The 21,669-nt window shown below is 43.8% G+C and overlaps 1 protein-coding gene across 3 annotated transcripts in view; it reads right to left on the bottom strand.

The window, feature by feature from the left end:
* Positions 1-21,669, bottom strand: part of MAP2K5 (mitogen-activated protein kinase kinase 5) — a 192,855-nt gene that overhangs the window by 55,474 nt on the left and 115,712 nt on the right. For 2 of the 3 annotated variants that reach the window (XM_055002632.1, XM_055002634.1), the window contains 2 exons: positions 20,669-20,740; positions 2,066-2,095 (listed from right to left, as the gene is read on the bottom strand). In XM_055002632.1, the coding sequence (XP_054858607.1) occupies positions 2,066-2,095; positions 20,669-20,740 (102 nt within the window). The remainder of the gene's footprint in view (positions 1-2,065; positions 2,096-20,668; positions 20,741-21,669) is intronic. The other variant, XM_055002633.1, reaches the window with a different exon arrangement.

Raw genomic sequence — 21,669 nt, forward strand, 5'->3', positions numbered from 1 at the left:
AATAAGGGTTAGCTGGCACCAGACTGACACCTGCTGAACCCTTCAGAAGTACAATCATTGTGATTCCATACACACAAAAACAAATTAGATACCTGTATAATCTTATTTATAATACATCTCTCTCTCTCTCTCACACACACACACACACACACACGCCATCCATATTTCTTCAGCACAGCTTGCAGCATTAAGTCACAATAAAACACTAAAAACAAGTAAACTTAACCAAAAGAGCAGAATAAAAACACTTCTAAACTCCATCAGATTAAGAACGGGAAGCTCCTCAAAATGCTGAGCCCAGCCTGCATAGAAAAGACAAAGAACCTTTTAAAACAGCAGTGGCCTAAGAGGAGGACAACTGATGAAACTCCATAGGGTAGAGGAGTTAAGAGACTTGGGAAAATAAAATGTATTCCCAACTGAAGCCAGACACTTCCTTGTTGGGAATGATGGAAAGTCAGTTGGAAAGAAGTTTTGGAACTTTTAAAAAATATATATATTTATATATGATCACGGCAGCAAGAGTACTGTATGCACAAAAATGGAAAACTCCAATATTGCCTACAATGGAGGAATGGTGGATATAGGCTTGGAGCTTGTGTCGATGGCAAAACTTACTTCACTGATTACAGAAAGGACATTATCTACATTTTTGGTCAAATGGAAACCGTTTATAGACTTTTTACATGAAACATATTCATTTGATGATATAACAACAACAACAACGTTTGATTTATATACTGCCCTTCAGGACAATGCCCACTTAGAGCAGTTTACAAAGTATGTCATTATTATCCCTGCAACAAAACTCCCTGTGAGGTGGGTGGGGCTGAGAGAGCTCTGAGAGAGCCATGACTAGCCCAAGGTCACCCAGCTGGCTTCAAGTGGAGGAGTGGGGAATCAAACCCGGCTCTCCAGATTAGAGTCCTGCACTCTTAACCACTATAGCAAACTGGTAGATTTAAGGATTAAGAATTATGAACAATAGAAAAAAGAGGGCTCTTATCTTTAACATAGAATAAGTGAGACTTTGAAAATGATATATATTTGTCATGGAGAAAATCAAAACCCAATTTGTAGTTTAGAGTTTTTTCCCCTATCTTTCCTTTTTGCATCTTCTTCTTCTTATTATTAGTTGCTTTCCCTGTTTGTTTTTTCATGTTTGTATGTATTGTTAGTTTGGTTCTTAGATTGTTGTCTTTTCTTATCTTTTATGTTTACAGTTTATTGTTTAAATAAATAAATTTACATACAAAAAAAAAGTATTCTCTTGCCCCTCTCCTTGCAAGACACCAATATCCAGTTGACCCGTTTTGTCTACGGAGATAAAAGTGCTTGCTTACGCCACTTGAGGAGCAGGTAGCAAAACTCATCAGGCTGCCACTTAAGTGCACACATTAACGGAGACAAAGTGGGCTGTGTACTCCTCCGCAGCAGCTCCTTCCTGGAGGGGCATCAGTGCTTCCCTCACAGACCAGCGATTGCACACTGGAGGGCATGAATCACCAAACGAACAGAAGGGAATGTGATATGGTAGCAAGAAGGTCTAATAATTGGGGTTAATCTCGCATCCATTTCTGGGTAAAGCTATTGCAAGGGTTCAAGTGGGCATAGGCTGGAGTTAGCAGTAAAAGCTACCATTACACCTTTCCTAATGCATGTAACAACTCAAAACCAGCATTATCGATCAAAGCCCCAGCTACATCGCCGCCCCAACCATCTGCAGTGCTAAAACTATACATTTTTCAAAATCTGAACAAACATATATATATATAGAGAGAGAGAGAGAGAGACTATCTCATTCTCATTCTTTTAAACAAACTATCTTTATCTCCCAAGTGCCATGCCTATCTATACACTCCCAAGCAGACAAAATAAATCTCAAGTTAAAACACCCACCACCACCAAAATCAATGTAGGTTTTAGACAACTGTGCAGATATCACTTTTTGATTTAATAGGGCAGCTTCCTTTGGACCAGGCTACCAGGCTCTCAATTGCTCTCTGCAACTTCATACATAGGAATGAATGCCACAGCGGCAGGCAGCAGTAATGAACATTCTTACCTGAGGATACGGGAACCTCCCGAGAGCAAGCTGGGAAAGGAAATAATATTTGTCTAGTTAGAAAGATTTGCACCAGGGGCTGGATGGGGGGGTGGGGAGAGAAGAGGCTTTCCTTGAGAGAGGGGGGAAATAACTCAAAAATTTCAATGCAATATAGAGCACAGAACAGAGACAGAAAGACATAGAAGCAAAAATAACATCTAAACAAGAACAGCTATTTTTAGAAAGGCCGATAACCAACAACGATCAGGTCTGTGAACATTTCCCTCTCTGTCCCTCCCAGCCCAAGAAAGAATAATATTCCATGCTCACAAATAAATGGTGGGAAAATGCAGTCGAAGGTTACATAAATTATCTATTTGGATTTCAATTAGGGAGGGAGTTTGATGAATTCAAGATGTCTGGATGAGTACCTGCAAGGAAAATGCTTATGACATTTTTCTCCTGCCCTTCCTCCAAAGAGCTCAGCAGCATCTCTCCATGTTAGAAATTCATGGGCGTGGCTACTCATGTACACGAGAGGCATTAAAACCTCGGGAGAGAGGAAGAAAGAGTAGTATGCAGAAAGGGCCAAGGCATGGAGAGTGCCAGGAACAGGAGTCAGCACAGGGTGTCCTTTCTTCTTCAGATTCAGCATCCGTAAAATCAAAGCATGGTAAGAACTAACTGGAAAGAACTACAGCCCTTTGATCTGATACTGGATCATCACATGAAAAGGGCAAGAAGTTTCTCTTACCACTCTGATTTCATGTAAAAGGTACAAGAAGATAGCAAATTCAAAGGAAAGGATCGCTCCCTCTTGGTGGGAGTCCATATAGTAATAATGTGGACTGCTAGTTCTACAGGTCTCTGGTCACACGACGAGAAGTCACATGCCCCAATGGGATGGCAGCACACCCTGTTTCTCCTCCAACACGGCTGTGGCTCTTTAGCCTGTGCTCAGACCTGGTGTTTGAACTCAAGGATAATTTTCCCCCCTCCTAATTCTTCACAAGAAGAATACCAGACTGTCTGGGTAAAAACTGGACAGCTGGTAACCCTGGTTGTAACCGGGGAGGGGGGGGGGAAGGAATATATTTTAACCTTGTTCTTTGGGATATGGTCAGAAAAAAGATTCGAGTCCAGTACCATCTTAAAGATCAATAAGGAGTTTCCAGGGTATAAGCTTTCAAGAACTCGGTTGGTCTTTAAGGTACTACTGGACTTGAACCTTGTTCATCTACTGCAGATGAACACAACCACCCACCAGGGCAGAAAAAAGAAATCTTTAACAATTACGGGTTAATGACTGACAAAATTCAACAGCAATCCATAGCTAGCATAACAGTTGTAATGTAAAGCAATGTAAATAAAGTTATGTTTATGAAGATAAATGTATGCAAATATTTATTCTGAATGCAGAACTGGATTTCATTCGTAGAGGAATTAGTATATTTGCACAGAGTATACACAAACTGGATTATTTTTTTGAAAAATATATTTGGATATTTGAATTTGTTTTATACAGAGAGAATTAAAACCCCTGAACACACCAGTAGAACCTGAACTGCAAGAAATCCAATTCTGTGGCTCCAAGAACCATTGTTCTATTGGGCTGAGTCCCCCTCTTCTCCCCCACCCCACGATTGTCAAGGTATTATAAATTAAGAAACTCACAAAAGAGTCTGTAATCTTCCCCGAAATAGCCTGCAGATATGTCACTGTACTAAATGTGTTTCAGATTTAATGAAGCTTTAATGTCCTTTTTAATTTTGCCTGTTTCAGTATCACCAGGGGTCGAGCGAGGCAATCAACACTCAAGAGGATGGTTTGGTTTAAAACTAGGAAAAACTCATTTGCTTATGAGTTGCACTGTATTTTCTTAATTAAATTTACTGAGTAAAATGGTTTTAAGTTCAGCCAACCAATGACCTCTGTATGTAGATTTAGATTTATAAATAGGCTAACAGCTAAAGCAAAGAAGCCAAAAAAAATCCCCACAAAAACAAACAGATTAGAGTTTTGCCAACAGGGGCCTTGAATCCCCACAACAGAAGCCATTTGAACATAAAATGATATATAATCCCCAGAGGAAAATTGAAAAGATAAATGCACACAAGTTAAGGCAGTCAATCAGAAGTCTCCCTGCTCCGCTGCAGGTTTGGGAACATCTTCCCATTACTCCTTTAGCTTTTGAATCCTCTTGACTTGACAAGTTAATAGAGCAATGTTTTAACACAGCGGAACTCCTCTTATCTGAATCTCAATTATCCAACTCACTTGATTATTCAAATTCAATAAGGAACGTAGAGGGAGAAGAACTGGCGGCAGCCAGGCACCCTTCTATCATGTCTGGATCCAGTTCCAGTGGAGAGAGATCCCCCTTCACTGTCCCACTGCCAACCCCCAGAAGGAGAAGAGGAAGCAACCGGGCTCCACCATGTCTAGACTCAAACCTCAATGAGACCCCCCTCCCCCAAGCACCTTTTAAATTATATTTTAATTAATACTTGTATTGATTTTCAATTGCTGCAAGGCAGTGTTTGTCTGAAAACAGGGGCCAAACTACAACAGATACATCTAGCCCCACCTCTGGCTTTGTAGCAGAACATCCTAGTGTAAACAAACCAACCTGCCGTATGAGTTGGCGCTGGCATACGGCCGCCATATCCTCGGTTGGTTGTCTGAAGCAATCCTGAACCTGCACTTGTTGCTGATGTGCGGAAAAGTAAAGAACGCTCCTGTTCAATGGAGTTACCTTGTACAGTCCAATTAAAGGGCCTCCAGCGTTGACCAAATACGATAATTTTGGACTTCTCAAAATTTAGGGAGAGCTTGTTCTTATCATGATAATTTAAGAAACGCATCAGCATCCTTTTCATCCCGACCTTTGAGAGTGAAAGGAGCACAGCGTCGTCGGCATACAACAATAACGGGATGCGTCTCATTTCCAGTTTAGGGAAGTGGCCATTGACAGAGCTCAAAAAGGGTGCCAAATCATTTAGAAAAAGATTGAACAGTAAAGGGGCCAGAGTACAGCCTTGTTTGACACCCAAAGTAATTGCAATCCTGGAAGTTAGATCTCCTTTCGAACATCTGATCGGACAGGTGGTTTCAGAGTAAAGTTTTTGTATCAAGTAAAGCAAACGCCTATCGTTCCCCATCAGGCTCAGTTTCTTCCACATAATATCCCTAGGCACTGAGTCAAACGCTCCCTTGAGATCTAAAAAGGCCGTGTATAGTTTAGGGCCTTTCCTTTTTCTATATTTATTTATTAGGACAACTCACACTCTTGTCCCCGAGGCTCACTGAGTGACCTTGGGCCACTTGCATACTCTCTCAGGCTAATCTACTACACAGAGTAGCTGTGAGGATAAAATGAAGGACGGGAGAAAATGCTGTAAGCCGCTTTGGGTTGCTATTATGGAGCAAAGCAGGGAATAAATATCCAAACAACAAACTTATGGCCAGTTGACAAAGTGCAAACAACCGGTCCGCCACTGCACTCGATCCAGTTTGGTGAAACTAGCCCATGAGCGTGCCCGGATGAGGCAAACCTGGAGAGTTTGTGCGAGAGAGAAAACTGTGAAGATGCAAGGTGGCTCAGCGTGCATGAAAATGGGGCACACACAGGGAAGCAAAACGGGCAAAGTTTTACCGGCATGGGTAGCAGCCGTAGCCCATTGATGGAGCACATCCCTTGCATGCTGAGAGGGACTTTGCTTTACCGCCGGCATCAATAATTTAAAGAAAAGGATCTCAGACTGGGGGCTGGGGCAATCTGCCCGAGATCCTGGAAAACTAGGCTGGAGAGACCAGTGGTCTGACACAACATAAGGCAGTTTGATGTATTTAAATATATCTGTAAAACGGGAATTATTTCTCAAAGGGTTGCTTTTACGAACAAATGACAAATCTGATTATGAAGCCATTTGCTGGGACTGGGAACAGCAGCAGCATACTTCTTTAAGGGTTTTAATATTTACAGGTAGGAGTTTTTCCTACAGTACTCTCCCCCAGAGCTTATATTAAAAATCATCCTTTAAAGAATTTCTCTCCCTCCTCTGCCATAAAACTAACCATGCCTCCAGCTATGCTGCTCAAAGATTGTCCAAGATTTATGTGGGTGCTGTAATTCTCTCCACATTATCCGAAGTATAAGTAACGGTCTGGAGAATGCTCCCTAAACTATTCAAGCCTTCCCAGGCAGTTGCTTAAAAGTCAAAAGTAATCAAAGGCTCCTTTAAGATTCCTGATAGGTTTAAGTAAGTGGGTTACACATCATGGAATACACACGTTGGTTTCAGGGCTTGTATCCTGTGTGATAGTCACATGTGAGTTATGGGCTTTCCTCAGTTCTTGCGTGGGTGATGCCCGGGTTAGACTGCAACTGTGGTGTGTGGGGAGGAGGGTCTCGAGTCCTCCATTTTCCTGACCTGACCTGAACTGTGTGTGGAGGACTACCTGGCCTTTTGGAGGGCTCCTCCCCCAAGTGTACAGTGGGTTCCCCAACAAGCCAAAAAGTGTACCTCCACAAACATTGCAAGTTGAGAAGGTTGAAGCCCCTTTGCCACAAGTGGTATGGCTGCAATCTGAATTGGTCACCACATGCACGGGAACAGAGGAAAACCCATGACAGGAGACAAGATGGGGATCTTTGTGCTCTGTGATGTGCGAATCAGTGTTGAGTCCAATGGGCCTCCAAATTCACACCCAACAATGGCTCTCCAAAGTGCAACCTGAAATATTTTCTTACAGGTGAAGGGACAATTTCTACAAGAATGTCCTGCTGCCTTTAAAAAGGAAATGAGCATGCAAGAGATAGTTAAGCATCAGACGAAGGTGGTGGAGGTGGAGAGTGCCCTCAAATCATACCTGACTTATGGATAGACATGGGCACGAACAGCATTACGAACAGAAAAAACCCACAAACAGCCCAATCTGCTGTTCGCGAGCAAGCTGTTCGTGAGGCACCATCCTAAACGAACAGGTGGTCGTTAAAAGCCCTGTTCGTTGCCTCTGGCAACCCTTCGGCAAATCAGACAGTCTGGCGCCTGCTGCAATCAATCCCCTTGGCAACCGGAGGCAGGGAGGGACTGAACTGTCTGAACGCCTTCTGGCTTTCCTTCTGGCTTTAACCCTTCAAAATACTTCCAGCAGAGAGTCCTGTTTTTGCCACTGTGAAGAGAAAATGACAGCCAACGGGGAGACCTGTGGATCATGCCTTTCCTGGAGTGCAATCTCTCTGAAACTTGGGGGGTCTTCAGAGGACAGTGAGGACTATGTCCCCTGCACATTTGGTGGGTATTGGACATTGGGAAGGTCAGTTTGTGGGGGGGGGGTTGGGGGGGGTTCTGGCCCCCACGAACAACAAACAACGAACATATCCGGGAACAGTCCATGTTCGTCCATGTTCATGGATGGCACCGGAAGACCAACAGGGTATTCGGGGGGGGGGGGGTTCCCGTTTGTGCCCATGTCTACTTATGGAGATGCCTGATGAGGTTTTCATGGCAAGAGACTAACAGAGGTGGTGTGCCATTGCCTGCCTCTGCAATACTGGACTTCTTTGTAGGTCTCCCATCCAATTACTAACCAAGGCCAGACCTGCTTAGCTTCTGAGATCTGATAAGATAAGGCTCACCTGGGCTATTCAGGTCAGGTAAGATTCTAATTTCTATACAGTTCAAGATTAGCAAGCATATATTTTGGTAACACAATATTATCTCTTGCACCCTTCTTGGATGTGGTTGTGTGGACTGACAACAATAAGCATTATTGTTTCTCGCTTGCAGACCGCAAACTGAGGCTGACCACAAGACAACTTAGGGAATCACCATATACAGAGGCAGCAAACTTCTGAACGCCAGTGCTAGGAGGTGACACCAGGGAAAGGCCCTGTTGGTTTGCCTCTGTGCTCTGTCTGGTTGGAGCTCATCCTACTTTTTATCCTACTCAACACTCATTTTTAGGTTTCTTAGCATGTGTGTCAGTTCTGGCAAAAAAAAGGGTCCAGAACTGAGCAAGAGGCCCTTTAGCACGAAGATCAACCATTTGGGCAAACATTTCCCAAACCCTTTCTCTTTTCTCATCCATCCTCTTGCATTTCCTCCTTTTCCTTTGTTATATAAAAAGGTAATGTTAAAGTTGATGTTGTCATGTTCATCTACACACTATGTGGCTCAGACACCTTACATTCAACTCCATGTTCAATATAAAGCTTCTCAAGAGTGTCAGGAAGCACCATCATATGACCTACTCTAATCTACAGGTGTCCAGTGGTCCTTTCTGCTGGTGCGCACTTTTTTGGCCAGATTTGGATAGTGGTCACAGGCTTTTACCCTGCTCAATACTCTTTTGGGTTTCTGGTCGAAGAGAAACCGTGGACCTAAGTTTCTGACAACAGCACATTCAGGAAGTAACAGAGGCAAGGACATTTTGAACTTTTTTAAAGCTACTCCCCCCCGCCCCCATCTTTAGATTACTCTGTACAACTTGCAAGTTGTTTTTTTTTAATTTACAGTTATACAGAAGAGCAGAGGATGACTTTATTTAGTCACATTCCATGTTTCTCAGCATAACTGCAAATTGAAAATAAGCACTTACGATGCTGCTTGTGATCGAGCTAAAGAAGGACTTTATAGTCTGAAATGTTCTAAAATTTGTTCTTAATTACTTTGTGCACATTTTACACAATTAAATTTCCATCTCAAGATTTTGCATTTAGATTGCTCACTGCAGTTAAACCCTCAATTTAGAGGAAAGCAGCCGCCAGTTTGGAACACTCAGACATTGAAAACTTAAAACACACACATACAAACAGAAATAAGAACCGGATTACCTGACACTCCTAAGGTAAGATTTCATTTCCAAGACCCATTTGTAGATTTCCGGAGACAAGGTTTAAAGTCGCCTTAACATTCTACTGGTACAGACCCTGATAAATATTAAATACTGCAAAAAGAAGCCCTATCGTTTTCCGTCCCTACCTACACCAATTCCACTGTCCTCTTATTGCAGAGTTTAAAAAAGAATCCAAGAGGATCTAACAGCAATTTCCCCATGTTAAAGTGCTTCGGAGGTTAAATTGGCAACAAAGAAGAAGACACAAACTACCTTGAAATAGGGTTCCAATTAAATGAGAAGGATTTAGTAAAGCAGGTCCAAAAGAGAAGGGGGAGGAGGAGGAGAGGAACAGAAGAGTTACAAATTAATTTAATCTTCTTCCTATAGTTTGCAGCTGCACTCCAAAGCATCCAGGGCTTAGAAATGAAGCAGCACCGAGCCACAGTGCAAAAGAAGTCCCCGTTTTTAATGTACAAGGCCATTAGCTGATAACCTGTGGAACACGCAACCCCTACAGAGGGTCACGAGTGCAAGTAACTGAGACAGATGAAGTGACCTGTACGTAATCTGGGAAGAAATGGTGGCAAGAGAGATTGAAACCCATGTTTAATTTACTTTCATTAAACAATAATAAAATTATACATCGCTGCTGAACTCAACATACTTTTTTTTCTTGCAAAAAATCACTGTACAGTTTTTTAGGCATGGCGATTCAGTTTTGGGAGGTGTCATGGATTAACCAGCTGGATTAGTTTAGAGAGCTGCAGCAGACCAGTCCAAATCAACATGTCCCGAGTAGGACTTTCCGGGGTCTGGGGGCAGCGGCGCCAGGGCTCTGCATAGCTTATTGGGCAGCCGAAGCAGGATCAATGATTAATAAATGCATCCAAAGGTGATCAATCTGAGTAATCTATTCAGGGGCGCCTTCTTGAGGGACCAAATTTTGCACTAAGGATGATGTGCCTGAGGACAGAGGTATGCTCCCATGGCTCCAGCTGATGGTTCACATTATGCACTTGAAGGCCCAAACAACAAGAGGCATTTCTTCATGATCTGGGTCAGGGCAACCCAGCCCATCTTATGAAGAAATGTCTCATGTTGTTTGGGCCTAAGCTAGGGTTGCCAGGTCCCGACACCCTCCTGGCACTTACCTTGCGCCGGTGGCATGCTCTTCTTTGCATGTGCACAATGATGCCCCTCCCAGAAGTGATGTTGTTGCGCTGGCCCTGGGAGCGCTCTCGAGCTCTGTGCAGGGCCAATTTGGCCCATCTGAGGCCAAAATCGGCCCCAAACGAAGTGCGGAAGCGCTCCTGCGGCCAGCACGAAAATGTGACTTCCAGGAGTGATGTTGCTGTGCCCCCTGGGAGCATGCGCACTACACGTGTTCCTAGGTGTCTGCCAGTGGTGGCTGACCTCCAGGGGCTTGCTACCTCCTGCCAATCACTGACGTATCGGCAGGCAAGGGTGCAAGCCCCCGAGAGTTTGCCTGCCACTGGCGGGCAGCGGGGAACTCTTGCTAAACCCCACACGTATACAGGGAAAGCATTACAGCCAGTGGATGAAGAGCCAGATCTTGTGCTGGCTTGGGCAGCACTCTGTTTCTTTCCGCCTATCTTCTCTCTCTGGGGGAGACTGAAGGAAAGGGGGGGCTTCGCTGCCATCTTGACGGAGACTTGGAGGAAAGGGCTTTTCCTTCTGTAAAAAAGGAGGTGGGGGGGCCAAGAAGTTTCTTGCTGGCTCGGACCCCTCTGCAATAATTAAAAAAACAGAAGCGACAATAAATAGTATATGTTTTATAATCAGTTTGGTTTATAGATGGATTTATAGGACAATTCTTCCCCCCCCTTCTGCTCTTACACTTCGCTGTTCAATTAATTGCTTTAGTTATTTCTCCAGAACAAAGCAGGCTTGCTGTTGCCCAGCAATGAATGCTAGAAAAGGGGTGGGGGGGGTGGGGGGTGGGGGTGGGGAGATACATTGAGGTCTCAACCTGAGGAAACTTTACCTAAACTTACACTTTATTGCAGCTTAGTCCACAATCTTCCCTTAATATAGGGTTGCCTCCCAATGCAGCAGGCGGATAAATCATCCTGGAATATTACTCTGGCTAAGTTTCACTGCAATTGGAGCATATGCGCTTCCAAGCCACTGAAGCAAAGGCCCATAAAATACACTAATTACGAGAAGTTATGGTCACTGGGTGATTGATAGCACTTTGCCAGGCAACTTCCTCGCTCCCAGCTTTTCTGATGGGCCTCACCCGCCATGGAGGCCATTATTAATTCATGACCGGGCCTTAGGCGCTGGAACCTTTACCTCCCGTTCTGCCACCAGGAAAGCCGGACACCAGCTTTTGGCATCACAATGCAGAAGTGGAATTTCATGCTGATGGTCTTCCCGTGACAAAAAAAAAAATTGTAACAGGAAAAAAAAATCATAATGCTCACACACGTTCTGTTGGGGAAAAAAATTCAGTTGGCCCAGAATGACATGGATAGATCACTAGGAATGTGGTACGCTAGTACCTTGACAGTGACATGGGCTTGCAGGAGTTTTCTAAGAATTATTAAAGGGAAATGGTTTTCACCTACTCAGTCTGATGTGGTCTAACCCCTACATAACTCAGACAGCTGGCAGCCTCCTCTGTGCCCCACCAGCATCTTTCAGACCATATCTAGCAGTGCTCTCTCACTGCCTTCGTGCCACATGGAGAAGCATCTTCTTCAGTGGCCACCAAGCACAGCAATTCTATTCTGCCTGAGATCTACAAAGTCCCTAGGTGATTAAGTGTTTCTTAAATGAGTAGCATTTATATTTAGAGTTTCATATTATTGTATGTTAGACTGTGTTCAGGGCTTTTTTTCAGCAGGAACGCGGTGGAATGGAGTTCCGGCACCTCTTGAAAATGGTCACATGGCTGGTGGCCCCGCCCCCTGATCTCCAAACAGACGGGAGTTTAGATTGCCCTGCGCTGCGCTGCGCTGCGCGGAGGGCAATCTCAACTCCCCACTGTCTGGAGATCAGGGGGCGGGGCCACTGGCCATGTGACCATTTTTGCCAAGGGCAATTTAAACTTTAAAAAACTCCCCCCTTGTTCCAGCTGACCCAAAGTGACATCATTGTGCAGCCCTGAGTTCCACCACTGAGTTCCACCACCTCTTTTCCCAGAAAAAAAGCCCTGTGTTTATAAATGTTTATAAAGATGTTATTCAGCCTGTATACAACACATCAAAAATGAGGATACATTATAAAGGCCAAATAATTAGGTGCTTCTGTCTACATGGAGCCACCTGCATGAATGTTATGAGTAAGAGATATGCCCTTCAATAATTCAAAGTAATAGAAAACAACTGACTGCAAAAAAGAAAGAAATTAGGGTCGTTCCCTTCTCCCCCTCCCCCCCGCCGCCCCGGCCAGCTGTCATCTCGGCACCTCACACTGGCCAAGTGTTGGCTCCAGGAAACAACGATCTCCCATTATTGGCAGCCTCGGCAGAAAGGCACAGTCCATTTTGCTTTCAGCAAAGCTTGTGCTAATTCTGAGCCATATAAAGAATTAGCACGATGGAGCTAATTTCCTCTCGGAAGATATTATTTCTTCCAGAAAGAAAGGCTTATGTGGTATCGCAAGATCATTTTGGGTGCTTATCCACCAAGAGTCCTTGCTAGGATTGGTGGCTGTAGGCATGTGCATATGCGCCATTGGACAACTGGGTGGTCAGGAGGACTGCCACTGCAAACGGAAGAGAGACGCAGTGGCCACAGAAGGGCAGGCCAAGGGACGGTGGCTCTGTGGGCCAGGAGCAACCTATGGGCTGCCTCTGGAGGCATAAGGGATTTATTATTATATTTTCATGTTTGCGGAAAACCTTTTCAGTCTGCTAGTTACTATTACAGAGTAATTTGCAGCTATCACCCTTCACATGGGTGGGTCTTTAGATACTTGGTTATGAAAGGGTGGTTTTTATTAGTCTAAGGAAGGTTGGAAATATGGTGCAGGGGGAAACAGTTAAAGCAATTTAAAACAAATCATACCGTAACTACTGGAATGTGCCCGGACCCATCTAATGTGTTCAATTAACAAGTACTTGAAATCTTCAGAGAAAGAATGAGAAAATAATGCTATTTTAAACAGGATGAGTTAATAGTGACCTTGTATCTTGCAGAGAGTTAAAGTTGAGTGATGTACAGCACGAACTTCCGGTACTGAACTGAAAGCCACCACTGGCCACCACGTCTCTATGGATTTATTTATTTATTTCCTTCATTTATAGCCCACCTTTACCAAAAGAGATCCATTGGAGCTTATAGCATAGTTCTTCTATGCTACACTTTATCCTCTTCAAGAACTCTTTGAGATAGGTTAGGCTGGGATTGGCCCCAGGTTACCCAGCAAGCTTGCATGGTAGAGTGAAGATTCGAATCCTAGACCTCCCAGATCCTAGTCTGACATGCTAACCATTACACAACTTTTGCCCACACCCCTGCACAATGAAGCCCTATTTGCACAGCGCTGGCAAAGGGAACCTGTTCAATTTAGCGTTGGGAGTGCCAAACAGGTCTGCACTGGTACTGAGAACCTCTATTACGGTAGCAGAATCTACTGGAGGTTAGAAAATACAGGGGGCCAGACTGAGAATCCCAGGTGATAGAAGCAGCACCGATAAATCTGTATAGGACTTTTCAGTATACAAAACTCTTTACAGTTCTTCTCCTGCTTATACCTCAGCTGCTTCCTCAGCTGGTTGGGACAATGAAATTTGCTAGAGAAATGCGAAATTCTGGCAACCAGAGAGGGATGCTGTCACTGGAAGAAGTTCAAGCAAAACGTCCCAAATAATCGTTGCAAGGATCTCTTGGGAGGTTTTACAGCACAATGCTAACAACCCTCGCCCCAGCATAATATTCCAGGACTCATATAACCAGATCCCAAGAGGTGTCTTAGCTCTCTCTTGCTTCGGTACAATTTGTCTTTCTAAAGAGTCCCACGAGGAAAAGGAAAACCCACCAACCACCATGTTTCCGTTTATGTTTTTCTTCAGGAAGAAAGGGCACTTGCTTTGGCCCAAACATTTCCCAAGCGGATAAGGCTTAATTTCAAAAGGCAAGGTTTCAGGGCTCTAATCTCCCTGGAAATCATACCCTTAGACCCAGAAGCCCCACAAAAGGCTGAGGTGTGGGGATGCTTGTTGAAGACACAGCTGGAGAACACATGGCGCTGCACACGGGTGATTCATCTAGCTCAATGCCGCCTGCTCCATGGTAGCAGTGGCTCCTCCAGCCTCGGGCACAGGTCTTTTAACTGGAGACATTCTGGGACGTTTGGCATGCGTTCTACCACTGGTCCCCCCAAGAACCTTCTGCTAAAATGTACTGAAGCAGTTTGCCAACCATTCTAAGCAGCTTCATCCTTTCATTTCACCTTTATTTAAATTCCCTGGGAGGAAATTCTCTTCTCTGCACATGGCCTATTTTTTCTTTTAATCTTCAGAATGGACTGGAATGGACTTAAGAGATGCCTTAAGAGAATTCTACTGTCCAAGACCGCTGTTTCAGTACTACTGACATGCTGTACCTGCAATGGTACTCAAACCAACCTTGGTTGGTTTTCTTCTGTCTCTTGAACACCCTTTGCCCCCAACTTCTTGACTTGTTTTCCCACTAATATACTTTGGGCTTTTGGCAGCAACTTGGTTCTTTACAAATATACCAGCACTCTCGACAACTTTTATTTTACCTGCAACATTTATAGCTTGAGAGCATTCTAAAGTGACACTTCCCAGTAGCAATGGCTGCCGCTCCCCACTGCTTCACTGCCCCAGAATGAAGAATTCCTAAACACGTAACACCCGCTTACTATTAATTTATCATGGAATCACCTACCACACAATTGCTGGGTGTTCATTTTTTTTTAACAATTTGTACAACATAGTGATTTTTTACAGTGAGGGAGCTTGAGTTCCAGATGCTGAGGACAAAGACCATCACAGCCTGCTTGTACAGGCTGAAGGTATTAGGCTAGATGAGACAGACCTTGGTCTGGTCCAATGTTCAATATATATCCAGACTCTATTGGTCTTGTTGATCAATAACAGCAGCACCAGGGATTCATATGACATCCTCTTCTTTATAGACTAACAGTGCAATCCTAAGCAGAGTTACTCCAGTCTAAGCCCACTGAAATCAAAGGACTTAGACTCAAGCAACTAATTATAAGGATAGAAACTAATTAATTTCATTTCTGGCAATAATTGTATAATGGAGATAATTTTATAATTGCAATGAAGTAATTTAAGTAAGGTGGGGAAATATATATTAATGTATAGATTATGTATTAAACTGATTGAATTGGTTTGGAGGTATATATGGGTCAAATTGGCTGACTATTTTTGGTGGATAGTTGCATAATGAAAGAATAATACAATTATATAATTAAAACAGTATGAAGATGAGATATGTAGAAAAAGAAATATATAGAGTATAAGTTAAATTGGTTGACTTATATTGAATGTACTGTTTATAGAAGCATCTAAAAATATGCTAAATGAGGGATAAATTGTTTGCCCCATATTGAAGATGAGATTATAAGATAGAGTATAGAGTACCAAAATTAGTTAAATGATTATTACCAAAAGAAAATATGCCAAGAATGTATTATTTAGTTATGTATTATTTAGTTGTTAAAGTAAGTAGGAAGACAGAAGGAGCACTGTGTTATATAGATAAGCTTAGAAGAAAGTGAAAGATTATGTTTGACAGATAGAATAAATTTAAAATGAGTAAGGGAAAAGGGACAAGGGGTTGGAAAACTGTTGGAAGTCAACAAAAGGGGGGGAAAGGGAGGGGGTTAGAATTGGAAAAATTAAAGGAAACTGATTGTAATGTACAATTTAATATCTAATCCAATAAAATTATTTTTTTAAAAAAAGGACTTAGACTCAAGTAAGTCTCCTTAGGATTGCATTGTTAAGTTGTTTCGGCTCCCTGGTTTCTGTCTTGGGGAGAGGCAGAAATGATGGTGATTTTTAACTCCTTATCACCCTTTGTATAAACAGGCCATTACACTCCATAACCATCAACAAAAAGTTGTTTTTTCAATGAAATATCAAATGTCCCAGAATTCCAAAACCAATGGAATCCCATTTTTCATCAACAGATTATGATGAAGTAATCCATTATAGTTTTGTATTTTATCTGTTAACACATGCATTTTGGCAAGATCCAAAACTTTTACCAACCATTCTAAAATCACTGGATTTGTAGCTTTCTTCCAGTGTTGAGCCCAGACAATCGGCACAGTAATTTTTTTCAAAACAGTTCAACATTGCCCAACAAAACACTTTCAAACATATTGGAAATGAATGTACTCGTATCAGATTTCCATTGATTTCCTGCAATTTGCCTTGTACCTCCAGCCATTTGACTCTAATATGCCTGAGCATAGGAACAAACCCACCAAATATGTCTCGAGTCTGCAGTCTTACCTTGACATTTCCAGTACTTATGGATATCCATCAGGAAAATCTTATTTAAACTTTGCAGCATTAAATATCACCAACATAATCTGAAACGGTGATTTTCTCTCAAGGCAGGACTAATAGACCTGTAAGTAACCACCAAGTCCCTGCCAGATATTTCATAACCTGCATCTCTAGCCCCAAGGACTTACTAGGTTCCCTAGTTTTTTGAACTCAGCAAGGCCATTGATAAACATACTAGAGACCAGGGCTTTTTTTCAGCTGGAACGCGGTGGAACGGAGTTCCGGCACCTCTTGAAAATTGTCACATGGCCGGTGGCCCCGCCCCCTGATCTCCAGACAGAGGGGAGTTTAGATTGCCCTCCGCGACAGTGGCACAGAGGGCAATCTAAACTCCCCTCTGTCTGGAGATCAGGGGGCGGGGCCACCAGCCATGTGACCATTTTCACTGAGGGTGATTTAAACTTTAAAAAACTCCCCACTTGTTCCAGCTGACCCAAAGTGACATCATTGCACGGTCCCTGAAGCATGTACGCACTTTGTGCGTGCACATGTGGTACCAGGGGCACCACTTCCCGCCAGGAGTTGCCCCCTGTGCTGGCAACCCATTGAGTTCCACCACCTCTTTTCCCAGAAAAAAAGCCCTGCTAGAGTCATAGATAAGCAAGCAACTTCAGTCCTCTGAAGCACATCTGAAGCCAAATGAACACCTTAAGTAGACTTCATCAAACCACTGTAGAACAATTTTTGTGAATCAAGATAACAACCACTGAACAAGCTTCTGCATGAAAATGCTGATTCAGGTTTAACTACAGTGACAGCAAAAAGCTACCTGTTCATATAAATTTTGCTTTGTCAGCCAGAAAGTGTTTAAATAAAATTGCAGCTTAATCCCTCTTGAAAATACACAATTTGCCTTGAAACCATCTTACAATAAGATGGAAGACTTTGCACTGAACTCGCTTATTTTAAGGACAGCAGAACTGGAGAAAAGACAGTGAACACTCAGGCATACCCTAATGTTCCAAGTTTGAAGGAAAGAGAACTGAAAGTAGAAAAAAATCAAACAGACTGTAGAATTTGAATGTTAAGTACAAAGCCTAGAGGAAGTGAATAGGCAAGCCCATTATGTTCCCTGCAGGGCCTTACGCTCTGGAGATAAGCAATTACTGGTGGTCCCCAGCCTGAGGGATGTTCCAGGGCCAGGGCCTTCTCGGCTCTGGCTCCATCTTGCTGGAACGCACTCCCACTGGAAATTCGGGCCCTGTGGGATCTGTTGCAGTTCCACAGGGCCTGTAAGACAGTGATTTTCTGCTAGGCCTTTGGTTGAAGACTGGTGTCCGTCCTCTTTCCCATCTTTTTTCCTGACTGCCATGCCCCGTTTTCTGTCCCACTCTGGTACCATTCCACAGTCAACCCTGCAGAATTTGAGCACATGCCTTTTATAGCGGCTTATGTATTTTAACAATGTCTGGAATTGAATGACTGATCTGGTGATAACTTTTATAGTTTTATGTGTTTTAAAGACTGTATTTATTGATGTTTTGTTGATGTTAGCCGCCCTGAGCCCGTTTGTGGGGAGGCCAGGATAGAAATCTAATAAAATAAAATAAATGTATACAGGGTCAATATGTGGAGGGACATGATGGCTCAGCAGTAAAGCAACCTGGCACGCAGGTTCAGTCCCTGGTTCAGTCCCTGGCACCTGCAGCTAGAAGAATCAGATAGCTGGTGATGTGAAAGACCCCTTCCTGAGACCCTGGAGAGCATCTGACAGTCAGAATGGACAAAACTGAGCCTGATAGATCAAGGGCCTGACTCAGCACAAGCAAGCAGACCCAATCCCTAAATGTTTGCCTCCTGTGGGAACTGCACCTACACGTGGTACCTGCGTAAGATCCATCCTTGTGATTGAGAACGTTGCGTTTTGAACAGGCTGGGTAGGCAAAGCAAATGATCAGGCGGCAGAGGCCAGAATGGGTTCAATTATTATCCTAGTGAAGACTGGCTAACAGAACTACATAGGTTTGCCAGCTCCAAGTTGGGAAATTCCTGGAGATCTGGGGGGTGAAACCTGGAGAAAGTGGGGTTTGGGGAGGGAAGGGACCTTGGCATGGCATAATTCCATAGAGTCCACCCCCCAAAGTAGCCATTTTCTCCAGGTGAACTGATCTGTGTGGCCTGGAGACTAGTTGTAATTCCGGGAGATCTCCAGCCATTACCTGGAGGCTGGCAACCCTAGAACTACAGCACAGACACAGCCCACTGCCATGCAGGACTGCATGTCCAGAACCCCTTGCTTCCTCTTCTCGACAGTAGCATGTTTGAGTTTACACAGAATGCCTGTCTCTTACATGAGTGAGCAACTTCAACCCATCCCAGCATATTTGGACCTAGAGAGCAGGACTGCCACTCAGATCTAGGGCCTAGCATGGCTCTGCTCTTCTGAAAAAGAACGTACCAGAAAGAACATACATACCTTCACTGCAATATGTTGGTCCTTTGCTAGCTCGTGCCTCGGTATATAAACAATCAGGCAAGGCCAAGGGCACAAAGGTCTGAATCAAGAGGGTAGCATTCAGAAATTCCAGTGTAAACTCTGGCTGCCCTCTTGGAATTCTGCCTGCCCCATGTTAGTGACAACAGAGTGTGATTTTAATGGCAACAACCTTGTGTGGCTTCCTAGAGCATCACCTTCACCTTTCTCAAGACATTTTCCTTCACTTTCCTCATTTAACACATCACTCAAACCACTTCAATAAAACTGCGATCATGTTGAAGAGAAGTCTCGGAGGAGCAGATGACACTCCAATTAACAAAGCACACCGAGACAATTTGTTCCACGCATCTGTCTCAGGAGACGGGCGCAGGCAGGGGTGGGGGGAGCTTGTGACAGTAGAGAAAAGGTGCAACCCTCGTGTTAAAGGACGGCGTGCCCAAGACCAATGCTGCTGGCACAAACCCTCTGGCACTGGGTTTTACCACATTCTCCACAGTAGTCATTTTATCTGGGGAAATCATGGCACAATTCAATGCTAACAAACAGGAAATAAAATGCCCTCCTTTTATCCTCACCATAACCCTATAAGGTAGGCTAGACCAAGACCAAGACTGCCCTAGGATCCCCATACAAGTTTCATGGCTGAGCCACACAAACCAGACCACATGCAGCCTTGCAGAGGGTATGCACAGACGTCCCCAATCTGACATGAATCATCAGGGAATGAAAATTCTGATGAATCATCAGGGAATGAAAATTCTGACATCAAGCCAGAAACACTCTAGGACAGGAGAATTCCTAGTTGTAACAGCAAGTCTAACACAAACAGTCCAAAAGAGAAGAAAGCCAGGCTTTTAAGCGGTTTGACAAAAACTGAGTGCCGCACTTGTCCCAAACCTTTAACTCCGAGAATGCCCCTTCTCGGTCACATATGAAACAGGCTCAACCTAACAGCTGGTGGCTCAAGTAGCACTTACGAATCCATGGAACTCAGCTTTCTAAGCTGCCTCTCCTAATTTTATTTATTTATAGCCCGCCTGTCTTGCTGAGACTCAAGACGGACTACCCAGTGTAAAACAATACAAGCAAAGAGCTTCCCTCCAACAAACAATGCAATAGGACTAGGATTCCCAAAATCAGAAATAATGCAAAAATGATGATAGGTCATAAACAATGCAAAAGTAACAGAATTACAAATGTAGAAAGTAATATAGAAAGAGGAACATACAGTAAACAGTGGGACGGATTACAATCCTGTCCCATTTAAAAAGCATTCTCCATTCCATTATACTAGTACAGCCTTAATTCCCTTTATAAAAATGCCCTCCTGAATAATTCCTACCAGAAAAGTAGTAAGTGAATGCATGAGGGGGGTTCTCCCCGCCCTCGGGTGAAATTTGCCCCTGCAGAATAAGTGGTTGTAAATGCAGCAAAAAAACGTTGTGGTAAGTTTTATGCCGCTTAGCGTGCAAAAGCAGAAGTACATCCACACTGTAACCTTAACCCCTATTCACATGATGAAAAACCCTCCACAATGCCACAGCCTTATAGGAGAATAGGGGGCATCTACTCTGACACCCAAACCTCTGGGAATGCCAATTGTGTTAGCTGCTCCTCAAAAAGCTTGAGCATGGAGGAGAGAAGTAAGATGAATGAGGCCTCCAGAGATCAGGCATCAGAACCCCCCCCCTTTGCCATTTCCCTCTGCAACTGCAGGGCTAGCTCTATTGCACATGGGGAATGTTTAACATGTCCAGGATGGAGCTCAGAATCATTTTAAGAAAGTCATAAATGCACCTACCTCCATAAAGGAAATCCCTAGGCTCCAAACATCAGAATGAATGCCGTACTGTTCTCCTGAAATTCTTTCTGGCTGTTAAAAAAAAAAAGAAAGAGAGAAGAGAAGGAAGCAGTTGAACCAACGAGATAAATCAGGCCGTGAAAGTAAAAGCAGAGATTCCGGGTGCCTACAGGCATTTCCTGTATATTTATGTACACATGAAAATTTTGCCATTTTTTCAGAACTGAAATGTGGAAAGTGAAAAATAAATGCATTTCTCATTCAAATGCTCCAGAAAATGAGGGCGGGGGCCAGAGGGTGTGTCTAAATGCAGAAAGCACATAAAGGGTCATACACCTTTTGGCATCCTGGGCAAAATATAACAACAACAACAATAAACAACGTTCGATTTACATACCGCCCTTCAGGACAACTAATGTTTGAACAGTTTGATGACTTGCTACCAGCCAGGACCTGAACACTCTAACTGGGCTCTGTGAGATAAGCCATTCATGAACTACACGGACTGTGATGAGACTGATGGGAGGGAGAGAAGTCAACCTTCATGGCAGCGCCGGTAAATCTGCATGAGGCGACTGTATCACAAGGCAGGATTTTACCGGTACAACTGGACAGAGCAACACTTGCTGCGGTATCTCTGCCTGCTAGCTCCACTTTCCCTTCTGCATCACATGGCAGTTGGGTGACGGAGGTGGTCACAGTCCTGTCCTCTACCCACAGTGCATGATGTAAGTCGGTAAAGTCCATGGAGGACTTCGTGCCACAATTCTGGCCGTGACTGGGTCAGATCTGACATACCTGCAGACATTATCCAATGCCCGTGTTTCAAAGGCTTTCAGCGACGACATATTGCCCATCCATTCCAGTCAAGCCAGCCATGCACCTCATGTTGGCTTCACCCTTCCCCTGTGGCCACAACGGATGCTGCTAGACAAACCCCAACGCCGTTACATACCTTCACACCCAACCAGTAGACTCCGTGCCCAAAGTCTTCCCCTGGT

Source organism: Eublepharis macularius, chromosome 18, assembly GCF_028583425.1.
Source record: "Eublepharis macularius isolate TG4126 chromosome 18, MPM_Emac_v1.0, whole genome shotgun sequence".
In the NCBI taxonomy this organism is placed as follows: Eukaryota; Metazoa; Chordata; class Lepidosauria; order Squamata; family Eublepharidae; genus Eublepharis; species Eublepharis macularius.